Source organism: Halyomorpha halys, unplaced genomic scaffold, assembly GCF_000696795.3.
Source record: "Halyomorpha halys isolate HHAL.00 unplaced genomic scaffold, Hhal_1.1 Scaffold257.1, whole genome shotgun sequence".
Lineage (NCBI taxonomy): Eukaryota > Metazoa > Arthropoda > Insecta > Hemiptera > Pentatomidae > Halyomorpha > Halyomorpha halys.
The window spans coordinates 1,638,848-1,654,590 of NW_027104967.1; the positions used below are offsets into that span (position 1 = coordinate 1,638,848).

Sequence of the window (15,743 nt, forward strand, 5' to 3'; positions counted from 1 at the left end):
TTAAACCAATTGTCATGCACCCATCACATCTAATTTTCAATTAATGATTTAATATATTGTGTTCATGGTATGTAATTTAAAAGTAGCAGATCTATTCCTTAAATTTTAGGTACATTAATTAATATAAAATATAAATTACATGATGGGGGCCGCCATAGCTCAGTGGTTAAGACACAGTCTTACCAATTTGATATCTATTGGCATGCTGGTTTGAATCCGGCCTTGGGTTTTCGACTTTTTTCATTTAGTGGTCCCACAAAATGAAAAACTTTGATCCCCAACCATGGTTAGGCAGTATAGGACTCCAATGGAAGTCTTGACCGAAAAAAAATACATGATGTTCTTTGAAAGGATAGGTATTGAAATAAACATTTCACATTTTATTTAAGTAAATTTAGTATTGGTATTCATTTTCCAGGTTGTTTGAGGATGAAGAACAGGATTTGTTCAGAGATTTACAATCTCTTCCACGAAATGCTACGCTTCGAAAACTTAATGATCTGATCAAAAGAGCAAGGCTAGCGAAGGTAATAACTTTTGGATTATTGTTATATAATATATAAGTTTCACAGGTAGTATTCCAAGATATTTAACTAGTAATATTTGCTCAAAAATTTATGTATTAGTTTATAAGTTTATTTTATTAAATTTATTCTATGTTCATTTAGATTTATTTTTTTAAATATTATTAATTGAAATTTACAATTTTATTTTTATAATGTGCTGGAAGATTTTGATTATTTTGTGAAACAACTCAGTCAAGCTATATAATTTTTCTCTGTGATAAAATTATATTTATTAAATTATTTTAATATAAAAAAATATGTAAAAGATATTTTTAGCTACATTATAACTTAGCCTTAAATACCTAGATAGCTATGGATTTAAATGTTTATAATATTTATTTACATTGATGAAAACAACTCAATTTAAAATAACTTAAAATCTTGTACAGTTGTTCAAGGAAAACTAGATCCATAATTTCCCTGTTGCAGACTTTAAATCTACAGAATAGCTATTGCATTCTATGAATGATTCTAAAATAATCCTATAATTAACTCGTGTCTGTATATGATTAGTTAACACTCAAAACAATTTCCACTTTTTATCAAAATCTGGGTAACTTGGCAATTTTCCTCTCTTTTTAATGGTTTGCTTTATTTCAATAAAAAGTTCTAATATGCTACTGAAAAAACAATCGATCATTGGGTTTAGTATCAAATAAGTAGATTAACAGGTCTCGTTGTGTTACCGACAATTTAAAAACCTGGAAATTTTCATTTTGTTCCTGAATTACCCATTTATTATCAATATCAGTTGTTGGTTTTCGAATAGCAAAGATAATATACAATTTAATTTTCATTGCACAGTGAATTTCAACTAAATAATTTTTTTCAAATTAAAAAAAAATTAAATTTGTTGTTTTGAAAAAAAAATATAATAATAATATTTTACAACAGGAGATTTGTAATAGAAGATTGGTAGAAGATGTGTGAAATATAAGACGTAGTGCAGTGGTTACAACTAAAAATAAATTAAATGTCTTTGGGTACAGAAAAATCATTCCAAGTTCCATTTTGTTGGTTTGACAGACCAAAAGTTAACTGTATAAAATTTAATAATTAAAGTAAAAATTCAATGTATTAATAATAACTTTTTGATTGAAATTATTTAACAAAGTATTATATACATTTTTTTTTCCAATATCAAACCATTGGTATGATAGTGTTCTTCCAACAGTTTTAAAATCATTAACTTACAAAATAAAGATAGACCATTATTATTTTTTTATTTTATTTTTAGGTTTATGAAAGTTGTTCTGTTTATAATTATATTTTAATTATTTAATTTTAATTTCAATTATTAATGTTTTTTGTCGTGTTAGCAACAATTTGAACAAAAAAAAAAAAAAATTGTTTTATTCTTAAACTACTAGATAACTACTCTATGTATTATCAATATCAGCTATAGGACTTGAAAGATAATGTAAAATTTAATTTTATTGCGGAATGAATTCTAACTACATTGAGATCTATTTTTCAAATTAAAAAAGTTTTAATTCTTTGTTTTGTAAAAAAAATTGTAAAATGTTATTTATCATATGAATTAGCTATTTTCTTGGTTAGTCAAAATTAAATTAAATCTTCATTTTTTTTTTTTATAGCTAAGAGCTAAAATGAATATTTATGCATTTGTTGATAAGTCAGTTTTTATACTAGTTGACATGATCAATTTTAAAATTACCTTAAAAGACTGTCATTCAGAAAAATTATTGTATTAATTAAAAACGTAAGATTAATAAATTTGTATTATAAATTCAGTCCTGAAAATAAAATTCAGTATAAGGTAGTTTTAAATTAATAAAACCTGTTTCAGAAAGTAAGTGATAAATATTACCATTTTATTAACAGCTATTTTCTTTTTAAGCTACAAATAATTTTGTAATTAATAATTGACATAATATATGAATAAGTGGTTATAACTCATACATAATGAACAAACAATTTTCAAAAAATTTAATGGAAAACAATTTTTTTTTTTTCATTTCCATTCTAATAATGTTCTATTTCCATTGAATTTAAACTGATGTTGGGCAAGCTTTATCTAGAAGAGGCCCAATTTCCTTTGTACTATTTCTTTTCACCTATTGTTGGGTATATTCTATAGCAAATCAGCTACTTTAATCTTTCCTATTTTCACTCTGAACTAGGTTTTATTCACTGTTATAATAAATTTTGATTTATAACTTAATTATATGTTTTTAAATCTGGAAATCATTTATATATTATAACAGCAGATTTTAATATGACTAAACATTTTTTATTTTATCTGGGTTTACTTTTTTGTTATAGAGAATAAGTCCCTATTGTTTTATAAATTTATATTGTGATTATTAACTGAAAACAATCCTTGTTCATTAATTAGAAATTTGTAAATTATTAATACAAGATAATACTTATTATATTAATATAATAATAAGAAATCATGATTTAAAGTAATTATAATCATTGCAATTTAAAGAGTTCTTATTGATCAACATTATCATTACAATTTTAGGGTATCAGGGAGGTCATAGGAAAAAAAATTTACCCATTTAATACAAATCATGATAAACTTTGGAAATTGCAATACAATTTAACTATTAATAAGAGTCAAAAATAGTACATTAAAAATTCATTTATTAGAACAAATTATTAATAATGCTATTAGTTTTCTTGTTATATATATTTTTTTGTTTGCTGCATTTTATGTTTTTGCATAATGTTACATATTTTTTTTTTCTTAAAATAAAAATTATGATTTTCTGATGAGTGACATTATTGATTAAAAGATGATGAAATTGAGTGTCAACATATATTTGAATTCCTTGCGTGATATGAATTTTGATTTGAATCACATTGCTAGATCTTTGATGATAATTTGTATCCCGGTTATTAATCAGAGTTTTAAATAATTAAAAGCTATCGAATTTGTTAAATAAAAAAAAATTTTAAAAGTTGATTCTTAATACTAATTTTTTATCATAACTTTTATTTACTATGTTTCATTCTTGAACTTTGTGTTAATTATTTCATTTTATGTATTGTTTTACTGATAATTTTTATACTTCTCAGTGAATTGGTAGAAATAATTTTTTAAGAGTGTGTGTGTATATACATTCACAAAAACCAGAGAAACTGCAAGTTGTATTATTGGTTTACTCTAATAAAGTAACTAACTATCAATTCTGTAATATATCTACAGAAAAGTTATATATTGGTTTATTAGCTATTATAGAACTATTATATATTATAATATGTTTTAAAAAGCTAGTGATAACAAGATCAGACTCATTTAACTTAGGTAACCTTGACATATAGAGATAGCTTCGTCGAAACTATCAACCTTTTTTTTTCTTTGCTAATAAAGTAAAATTAAAAAATATATGTATACTATTTAATACAAGTTGCTATACTTAGCATAATAATAAAATTACTTCTGAAGAAAATATTTTTGGCTTTTTGAATGGAGGTTTTTGCAGGCCACGGAGTTCGTTAAAAAAACCAAAAAAAAAAAAAACCGGTTATTTAGTAAAGCTAGAACTATATCTGCAGACTGCGTAGTGTTAATTATATTTCATGGGGGAAAAAAAGGAGAAGCATTTACTTTTATGTGATTTTAGGACTGATTAATAAAAGAGAAATTTATTTATAATCTTAAAATTCTTTCTTGAGACTGGCAATTTTTTACTAAATAATTCAAAAACACTATCCAAATTATAGTCTCAAAACATTTATTTCATTTACACGTCCAACGTTTCGGCCAATTCGGCCATCTTCAGGGACAATCTACTTAATTTACTATGAGACACATCATTTAACCATTTTAAAAAACTCCATACAGGCTATTCTGCCCAGGTCAAAACATTTATATCTAATATGTCAAAAATACATTAAAAATCACAGTCAAATTATTTCTCTTTTACCACTATTTATACACTTTTATTACAACCTCACTTGTAACCTTTTGTAATAAATGTTTTGAGACTATAATTTGGATAGTGTTTTTGAATTATTTAGTAAAAAAGATAAATTCTTTAGAAAATCATTTATTTTGAAAATTACAAGAATAATTAAAATTAGTCAGTTAACTGATATTTAAATTACTTATTTATTTGTAAGATTGATTTATCAATGAATTAAATCAAGATCTTGCACAAACTGAAATGTACTCTATTTCTTCTTAGGTTCATGCCTATATCATTAGCTCATTAAGAAAAGACATGCCTTCGATGTTTGGAAAAGATGGCAAGAAGAAGGAACTGATCAAAGGTCTTAATACTATTTACGAGAGTATTCAAAGGGAACATCAAATATCACCGGGTGATTTTCCAGACATTAGGAAAATGCAGGTTAGTATCTATAACTTTTTTTACTTTTCCTTGAATACGTTACTATGCATGAGGATAGACCGTTTTGAAATTTAAATTATTGTTATTGATTAATTAAATTATAATTTATTTATTTATTATATTGGCACACCAGTGATTAGTGTTTACTATCGACTATCCCTAATATTTATTTATCCTATATGTTTGTTAAGAATGTGAAAAATCATATTTTTAAATTTTCTTTCCTTTGGTGGTAGGTTTTAGTATTTACTGATAAATCAATTTAGAAAAAAGAAATTATTGCTGAAGCAACTTATAAATTATAAAACTTTCATAGGTTTATATGCTTATTTTACACCTGTTAGTCACTTGGTGTTATGTTTTTCCTTATTAGTAGCACAACTAAGATGTGTGCTATACAATTACATAGTTACTAAAAACCTACTAGAAAGGGTTATTCTCTCAGAAAGGAACAGAAGTGTTGTCCAGGCAATTTGTAGTATTCAGTTTTTTTTATTTTGAAGCTGGAAAATTTTTTATATTGTAAATTTAAAAAGGAAATTTTACTTTGGACAGTCAAATATTTCTTTTATACCAAAAATTCATTAAGAGTTCATGGCTCTATGTTATCCCGGATCATTCTTTCCAACTTTAAGGTTTTGTAGAAGGCCTTTGCTGTAAAAAAATTACAAAGCCAGTTTTAGCATAAGTTGCAATACTTCTGTATATTAAAAAATATAAAAATAAAATATAAGTATATATAAAATATTTAAAAAATACCTCATTATTAGAGTAGAGAAGTTAAAAGATTGTCCACAGCATTGCTTTCTTGTGCTTATCCTTTTTTAATTAATCATCTAAGTTATATTTTCTTCTTTTGCCATTTTTCAAATCATTATTCTGAGCTGTTTGAAACACTGAATAAACTCTCGATTAAGTTAACGTTGATCCTGGGAGGGTTCTATGAGTGTGAATTCAACTGGGGCATGAATACCCTAACAATATGCATCATGCTCCTGGCCATATTGTCAAAGTGAGTACTTAAAACAATGGCGAGGTTTCAATTTCTCCATGGATTTTCGAAAATTTTGTTTGGGTAAGATTTTATCCATTATTACCCATTATTCTTCTGTCAATTCAAGGGCAGAGGTTTGATGATATGTTGATAATCATTTGAAATGTTAAAATTGAGTAAGATGGTCAATCCTTTCTCTGAGAATAACCCATATGATTAATCAATGACTACTGGATTAATAAAGGTTGAAATTTGTTTTCAACCTCTCCATGATGATCTCCATGAATTTACTGTTTATCAGACTAAACCATATAAGTTTATTTATGTATTTTGTTACATTTTTTACATTATTATTACATTTACCTGCTTTTAATTTAAAATCATGTATAATTAATATTTTAGGAGGTGTTACAAAATCATGATTTCACTAAGTTTCAAACACTCAAACCACGCCTTCTTGAAGTTGTTGATAAAATGTTGGCTGAAGACATATCAAAATTAATGGCACAAATTCCCCATGAAGATATTGTTTCTGCCCCAACAAATTTGTCTGGTGAGTCAATACTTCTATTACAGTTCTTGTTTTATTTTTTGTTGTGTCTCTTATGTTATCTTTATATCTTTTAACATTTCTATTTTATGAAAAATTTTATTTCATTAAAATCAATTTTATAAATTATTCCCAATGAATGGATAATTGCTTTTATTTAAAATTAGTTTGCCTGGTTTCTGATTTATCGATATCACAAATTTATTATACTACTTTTTTAAAATCAAACCTGGGATTATTTGATATTAAATCAATCAGTCATTCAATTTTGATTTATATTCATGTTGATCTAATTCATCTGGAAAATAGTGTTAGATTATCATTATTATTTAAAAGGAAAAAATATCTAATGTACTGCAAATGTAGGAAGGCGAAGAAGTATTGACCTCAACGCCTGGAATTCCCGATTTGTTGATTACCAAGGTACAGTAAATATGATTTTTAGTTTATCAACTAACGAGGATACTGTTGGGATTGTTCATTAGTTGGGGAAATAGCTTTTGTTTTGTTTTTGGAGTGAATGTTAGGTGATGATTATTGGCATTTGTCTGAATGTCCTTTAAATAATGTTGTTAAAGAAATACCAACATATGTTTGTGTAATGATAATTGTTTTTCATTTGGATGAGTATATAAAAAAAAAAAAATAAGCTTATATCACTGCATTCTAACTCTGTTAACTGCTTTGAACATGAAGTATGCCATATTTTTAAGTGAACTATGATTATATATTTGGATAGAAATATTTGTTTAGCTGCAACTTTACTAACACTCTGAATGGGAGATACTTTAGTTTAGCATCATTCACCATCATGATTTACAACATAGACACGCCTTATTGAAGTGTTTGATTTAACTATTATTGTTGTTATTATAGAGCAATTTCCACTACATTTATTTAAATTGGTATGATAAAGATTTCTGCCAAGATTTTATCCTTCATACACATTAATTTTGATGTATTTCTTGAAGGCTCAGGTCTTTGTTAAGTGATAATTATTATCATTATCTTCATTTGGTATATATTAAATAAAGAATTATCAAAGTATTTAAAACCACACTATTAAAATAGAGAACAAAGTGAACACTTCATTTTGTACTGCAATTTATCTGTATTCCTTTTTTGTTTTTTTATTAGAAAAACATTTCTATTTATCTAATAATATTTTATATATTGAATTAAAATTTTTGCAAGCTTATAAGATTTAGCGGCTATCTAGTCCAATAAACTGCACTCATATTTATTTTTACCATCCCTTATTAAATATTTAGGTGAATATCACGTGTTGAAAATCTGAGTGGCGAAAATAAAAAAAAAATCATTTTTCATGTTAAGATGACCAAACAACACTAGAATGACTCCTCTCTTGCATGTATAAGCGACAAAAATTTATTTCAACACCTTCTTGCCTGTAGAGTACAACATATGTTATGAGCGATGAGAACAGAATTAACATTTAAGGGTGAGAACCATGTGTCAGTTTGGTCAAAAATCTAGTAATGTTTAGTCATCAGCAGGCTAAACATTAAAGGAACTTTTAATTGGATATAGTTTATAATTTAAAAAAAAATTCAAAATGCAGTTTTATATTTGATGGATTTCGGTTTTATGCCACTACAATTCTCAACAGGCAAAATGTATGTAAAAACTATGCAGGGAGCAGGATAGCTCAGTGATTAAGGCACTGTTATTTCCACAGCCTAGGTTTGAATCCTACTGTGTCAGATAATTATTTATTCTGTTTAATTGGCCATGAGTCAACCCCGTTGGGTTGGGGGAAAACCGGACTGTTGAAAAATATTGCAGTTGAATATATAATTTCTGAATTTGGAAAAAAAAAAAGTATTCATAATTACAACCCCATTTTTTTCTTTTATCTTTAAAATTGAATTTAAAAATAAAAAAATTTAGTCAATTGTAAAACAATTACATATTTGTTATATTCGGGATAAAGTTCAGTATGGACATGGGCTTGTATTTCGTCTTTACTAATGCTTTTAAACCCCTCCACTCTAGATCCAAAAAACATTCATTCTATTAGTATTTTTCACTCCAAAAAGTTGTGACTTATTAAAATTTCATTTCAAATTATGTTTACTGAACAATATCTGTGCATAATGTTTTAATCATAACTTCAGATATCATCTTAAAATAAAAATGGCCATTATCTTTTAATGAGTATAACTTGTTTTATGTTGAATTTCATTTTGTAACTATTTTAAAAGAGAGTTTTCAATTTATTTTCAATTCTTAAGTTATTGAACCTCTCTCTTAATTATGAAAATATACAATAAAACTTCAATTACTCTGGTAGGGTTACAAAGGGATCAGGTTAGGTATGGATAGAAACTAAAAATATAATCTGCATGTCATCAGTACTGATTATTAGTTTAGATATAGAAGTAAAAAAGAAAATTAGCAATGCATCGTATTTCAACAATGATATGAAAAGTTTAGCTTTAACACAATATTCCAAAAGTTTATGACTTTATAATTGCTTTATTAATCCGTTAGCCAAAGGTTTTTAGTTGTAATTTTACTTAGAGTCTCCCGATAAACTATATTGTGTATCTATTCTCGTGCATTGAGTAACAGATCGTTGGATCTTCTAACACAATAATAGGCCATATACTGTTGAAGCTTCCTCACCTGCCAAAATATTTGACATATCCACCTGATTTTTCGATAAATAAGATGAAATCAAATCATATATGTCCACCATTATGTCTCAAGATCATCAGTATCAGTTTAATGTTTATAAACAGTACAATCTTTTTACAGTCCTAAATAACAAAAATATGAATTTTGTTCTAAATTGATTTAGCCAATTTCCTATCAAAAACAGACAGAATATTTAGGTTTTAGATCCTCTACCGTTTCGTTTTAAGTTGGCAGATGGCTAGTTGTTATTGCCTAAAATTTTATAGGGCTTCATGTAACCACAAAAAAAAGTTATATCGAAATCAGTTCATCTATTCTGTCTAAACCTTAATAGACAGATACACAAACCTTAGATAACAATTTAGATGCATTCTTTTATTTATAAGATTTGCTAATAGCAGTAATCTGATTTATTAATTCTAATTAATGTATATTTGAAGGTAGTATATATTATATTATAAAAAAAATCTGAAAAGAAATTTTCTGATTTTTATTCATTTTTCATGTTTTACATGGATAAATACATGAAGTAGGTGGATAGTTTTGGTACTAGGGAGTGGTTGTGAAATACTAACTATAATAATCCTCTCATTATTTTTGTTTCCCAGAATGCAAAGTCAACAAATTAAAATCACCCTCAATTTATAAAATTTTGTCTTAAATGATTATTTTTTATTTTGTATTATTGCTATCAATCTTATAAAGTTGTACAATTGGTACAAGAACTGTGGGAATAAAGATGTAACAAGGTAATGTATGTTGTTAGAAGACCAATTTTAATGACTTCCATTTTATGTTTTTGTTAGAAATATAACCAAATTAATCTTATTTATCTTATTTATTTATTCTGGGATTGATCCCTTTAGAATAAAATACAGGCGTCAAAATAAGGCTTTAGAGCCTTAGAGTAAAGATGAAATTACAAAATGTCATAAAATAAAACCACATTTCGATTGCTTCAACTTGTGCCAAATTGTTTTTATTCATAGGGTCACTTTGTTATATAGATATAATTGTTCTTTGTGCTTTAATTGTTCTATATGTTGCCTTTAATTGTCTGTATTTTGGTATTCTCGTAATTATAATTATAATAAAATGGTATCAATCTAGTTAACCATTAACTACATATTAATTGAGCTTCTCTATGTATACATGGTCATGGTGTTCTTGATCAATTTAAAATAATGAATAGATAAAGAAAAAAATTAGTTTAGTTAATTATTTTGAAGGAAACTAATGTAATGTTTATCTAGCTCAACATTAGTTAGTATTTATTTTTGCTGTCAAATTTTGATTAATTCCATGTAATTAATAAATGAAAAGTGGTTTTATCAGACAAAGATAGCTAGAATGATATTTTGAACTCATAGTGAAACTTTTGCTCTTTTTTTAATTGTTACTAAGTAACTCCAATGCTATGTGCTACTGACAGCTAGCTCAATTTTTGAAGAGCTGTATTTTCGTAATAGTCACAGGCAGCTCATTTTGGTTTCAAATTGTAGCAAATTTTTTCTACTTCGATGAAGAATAAGACAAGCTATTCTGTTTGTCTCATAATTTTTGGATTTATTTACTTACAATTGAAAAAAGTGTGATTATTTCACTTAAAATCCGAAATCTAGTTTTAGTTTTAACAAAAGAAATTAATGTACTCAGAATTATTATATAAGAAAAACCTTGTATAATACCAGGGATCTTTTCTGTAGGACCACTTAAAAAGAAACAGTTATTACTGAAGATTTTGTCATTATTCCATTGGAGTTGGACAATAACCTCTTTGATGGCTTAGGAAGGCGATTGATCATCACAATTCATTGCAGAGACAGCAGTACAAGCTACTAAGTTAATTTTATTAGGAATTCATTATGCTAGTAAATTTTTACCGTTGTAAATTGAATATTACATAATATTTTCTTAAATAAATTAAATCAAAGCACTGTAAATTTCTTGAACAAACAAATTTCGAGATGATGTATTAATTTTGTCCATCATTTTATATGGTGTTAGTTAATTTCCTTGCCGATATTTTGATGAACAAATTATAAATTGAGATGACCGATAGTGTGATCACCTCTAATAAATTATTTGCATGTGTTTTGGATAATTGACTAACACTATTCTTAGAACTATGCAAATAAGACAGCATAAAAAGTTAATATTTCATTAAAACTATTTTGAACAATAATTATTATCTTCAAAGTAAAAAATAATAGTTGTAAAATGAAATTTAAAGTTATTCCATGTGACATAGATAACATTATATGTACTTCCTGGAAGTCTTCTTTGCTGAAAACTCTCATCTGTCTACCTTTGGCAAATCATCTCTATACTACAGACATCTAAGGTGGACAAAGTCGTTTAACCTCTGTTTTATATCAGAGGTTCATAAATCCAAAATATTTTTTTTTTTCAAAAATAGTGAAATATATAAAGTAATTATGAAAAAAAAAAATTGTTGAATGTAACCCTATAGTGTTCAGGAGGATGAGGTTTTGCTATCTCTCTCAAAGCTATTTAAAGCATTATTGTCAAATCAGTTTAATTGTAATGTCATTATCGTTATTGTTTTCATTTTAAAGCAATTGCATTTTTGTTATTGGGTTCTATATATATTCAAGTTTTATTCTATTTTATTTAGGAGGAGCGTTCGATGGAGTGGAAGATGGCAGTACTCCGTTCGGTTACAAGAGAGGTGAGGGCATTGATGCTGGCCATGGAGAACCAGAATGGATTGTTAACAAGCTTCGTTATAAATACGACACAATATTTGAAACTCTGGGCCCTGTCAATGGAAAGATTTCTGGAGAAGGTATTCATTACATTTTATTTATCACTAGTATAGATACTGATATCTTATTTATTCACCATATTTTTAGAAAAATGAGTTATTGCCATGAAACATAATACCTCACAACATTTAAAGAAAGTATTTATGAAATTTATTTATATAAGTCTTAAAAGCATGATGGTTGTGCAAGATGCTAGTGAGCTCCTCTTGATCAGAATCAGAAATTTCTTACCAAGTACAGAACCCAAGACCCTTAATGGTGTTGTGTGCTACCATTTTGATATTTGGCATAATAAGGTCCAGCGGTCAGGAATACTTACGTTTTTCATTTTTAAGTGAAGTTCAAGACAGAAGCTCTATTCTAGCTCTTTAAAAATATTTCAGGATTGAGGAGAATGACCATTACAAAAAATATGGTTAAATATTGAAGCAAAATAAAAATAAAAAATGTTATTATTACAATAAAATATACGTATAATTGTAATCCTAATACTTTACTATAATTTTATATTTATAGTATCTTTTACTTGTATTGTTTATATATATTATAGAGGCATTCGGTGGTAGAAGATGGTTATTGACCAAATGAAAACTTTTATAATGTTGAAATGTTTTATCTCCCACCAGTGGCCACTTACCACAACTTTATTGTCTTAATAAAACAAATTTCCTAAAGATTTATGAAATCAGCTTTAAAAAATCCTGTTATGTGATTGAATTGAAAAACTTCAATTCCTAAAAACTTTCTGTTACCAAGGTTTACTACAGAACACCTCAATTATTTATTATAGTGCGAAGCTCTATATATTGAAGTCAATTATAAATTACCCCAGTATAACGAAATCCTCGAATCAAACTTTTCCCTTTCTCTTTGAGGATTTATATATTAAGGTTCTACTGTATTTGTAAGCTTATATATAATTAATTTATAATTACATAGTTAATTATTCTATAGATTGCCTTCCTATTAACATTTTACTTCAAAAGATATTCAACACAACTGAATTTTTTTATAGCTGCCAAAGTTGAGATGGTCAAATCGAAGCTGCCTAAACCAGTTCTTGGAAAAATATGGAAACTCTCTGATATCGACCGCGATGGCTTTTTAGATGCTGATGAATTTGCCCTAGCTATGCATTTAATCCAGGTTAAACTGGATGGACATGACTTGCCGACAACTCTGCCAGATCATCTCGTCCCACCATCAAAAAGGGACTAGTGCTACGCTTCATTTACAGATAATCGGTATACACAGCATACATTTTTTGCTACCGTAGATCAATTGTATCAACACGTTCTTTGATTTTCACAAAAAAAAAAAAACTTAAAATTAGCAACAAAATTCCATTTTAGTCCTATGTTGTACAAAGATATAAGTTAATTTATGAAAATTCTAGGTTAAAGTGATAATATATTTATTATGCAAGTGCCTACGTAGATTGAAAGGTGCATTTTAATTAAATCAGAGTAAGGAGACTGGTTTATTAATTTACCACAGTAAATTATTTCTTTACTCAAAAGGAAATTCTTTTGTTAATTGTATAATTTTTGCTCTTGCCACTGAAAAAGACATTTTTAGGAGAAAAAGGTTATATATTTGAATCAATTTATTTTGATATTTGCTTCTCATCTTTTTTAAAATTTATTTAATGCCAAGAGTCTTTTATTTTAATATAGTCTTGCACAATCCAATTGTGTTTATAATAAATTGTTTTATTTACATCACAAATTTATAATTGCTGACTGGTTTTCTATAAAGAACCAAACTAAGACTGATTGCCTGGCTTCCCCTTTCTGTCTTATTTTCGGTTCTTTGTAACTTGCAGGGATTAGAAGCAGGCAAACTTAATTTTAAAATGTTTAATGCTTCATAAAGAGCTTATTAATCCTATTTATTTACACCTGCGCTGTTAGTAAAATTATCAATTCCTTTATTTTATAATCTTTTAGTCATTTTTGAATAGCTTAGTTTCTGTTATTGGCAATGTTAATTATTATTAGCACAAAAGCAATACGTTGTCTGTATAAAAATGGTATAGAAAAATTATTTAAATTTCGAAAAATAAGGGTGTCAATTATGTCTTGGAGCCAAAGATATGTGATGTTTTTTTATCATATTAGTTATTGATATGACAAAAAAGCAATCAGGATTATAGACATTTGATAGCATTTAATTAATTGTGTATATAATTACATTATATCGCTTAAGGGATTTAAGTGTATGCGTGATTTGTATGATACGAGAGTAAAAATGAAAAAATATATTTGTGTGCAATCAATTCGTAAAATGAAAATAGGTGACAAAAATTGAAGTAGTCATAATAAAAATATTTTGTATATTGCTTTAGAACAATCTAAATTATATTCTCAAACGAGTATATTAATTTGCATTTAACTAAGTAAATGGTACAAAAATATGTTCATGTATACTGAATGTATTCTTATATTTTTCACTCTTTTGTGATTATGACTTCTTCAATTTCATATTATAATCACATATATATACATATATATTTAAAGAAGCTAAAATATAAATTATATATTTGTCAGAGTTGTTTTATTACAGTATTTACCCATTTTCCTCTTGAAATTATTATGAATTATGAAGCACTGTTGGTTCAGAAATAGAGCAGGTCTACACCTGGGCCCCCTTTTTGATTAGATTAAATTATTGAGCCAATTAGATATTATATTTTTGGAACATTATTAGGCATGGTGCTGCAAAATGGGATAAGTTCAAATTTGAAAATTGTTCAAAAAAATTTAAAAATATGCTTTATTTGGGGAATTTATCAGCTTGTAAGTCTTATTCTTAAGCCCAGGAAACATACTGAATCCAATATATTTTTATGTATGTCAAAGTTTGGTTTGAGTTTCAGAAATTAACATATTCATGAATTATGTATATTCTTGGGTTCCCTGAGATATTTTCAATTTTTGATTTATCCCCCTTTCAATACAGTTGTAATACTCATATAATTTACTTTTTAACTATCAATGATTTTTGAATGAGATTTAGAGATTATTTATTTTTTACAAAAAAAAATGTTATTTCTAGAACAGTCTAGAATCTAGCTTCTGTATGTCCACTTTTTGTAACACATGTATTATTCTCTGAACAATGTAGGCACTCTACTCATAATAATGAGTAGGCACGCTAATCATAATAATACAGGCACTCTACTAATACAGGTGCATTATTGTGTGTATGGAAACAGAATTAAAATTAGAACAAGTTATCTACTGGCTTATTCTTATTAGATTTAGGGTTTTTTTACTCTGAAAAATCTTCATGGGACAGGTTAAGGAATACTGCTTTTAGAATGGGGTAGGATATGGGTCATATTTTCCCCTTTTTTCACATCCATTCTTATCTCAATACAAGAAGTTGAAGGGGTAAGTGGAGTGATTCACCGTAGTGATTTCATAATATTATAGCAATTTACAATTAATATATAAATTAAACCTACAACATCAACTTATTGTATTTAAAAAAAAGGAAAACATCCAACTTTTCTGAATTGTTTTAATTACAACCAATTCTGCACACTATCACATCAGTAGTGAAAATAACTACTGTGATGTATCTTTAAAATAGCGACTTCCATTTTAAGGCATATAGCAGTACAATTGTAAATTTGTTCTCCTTCAGTCTGTTTTTTCTAAAATGAAATACTGTGAAAATGCATAATAGCAGAGAATGTCAGTTATATTTATGATAACATGATATTTTCAGCCCAAAAATGAATCTCTCACTGCCGAGATGTGCTCACTACCATTATTTTGGTGTAACGACAGTTTATTAATAGGTTTACAATGTTTCGGCCAGTGAAGTCATCTTCAGGTACGAAAATTGTAT

At 26.8% G+C, this 15,743-nt stretch overlaps 1 protein-coding gene across 2 annotated transcripts in view; it reads left to right on the forward strand.

Annotated features, from left to right (window-relative positions):
- Positions 1-14,433, forward strand: part of Past1 (putative achaete scute target 1) — an 18,029-nt gene extending 3,596 nt beyond the window's left edge. Inside the window, exons 2-7 of one of the 2 annotated variants that reach the window (XM_014420041.3) lie at positions 419-527; positions 4,727-4,891; positions 6,288-6,438; positions 6,802-6,858; positions 11,735-11,905; positions 12,901-14,433. In XM_014420041.3, coding sequence (XP_014275527.1) covers positions 419-527; positions 4,727-4,891; positions 6,288-6,438; positions 6,802-6,858; positions 11,735-11,905; positions 12,901-13,103 — 856 coding nt within the window. In that variant the 3' untranslated portion in view covers positions 13,104-14,433. The remainder of the gene's footprint in view (positions 1-418; positions 528-4,726; positions 4,892-6,287; positions 6,439-6,801; positions 6,859-11,734; positions 11,906-12,900) is intronic. The other variant, XM_014420042.3, reaches the window with a different exon arrangement.
- The last annotated feature ends 1,310 nt before the right edge of the window (positions 14,434-15,743 follow it).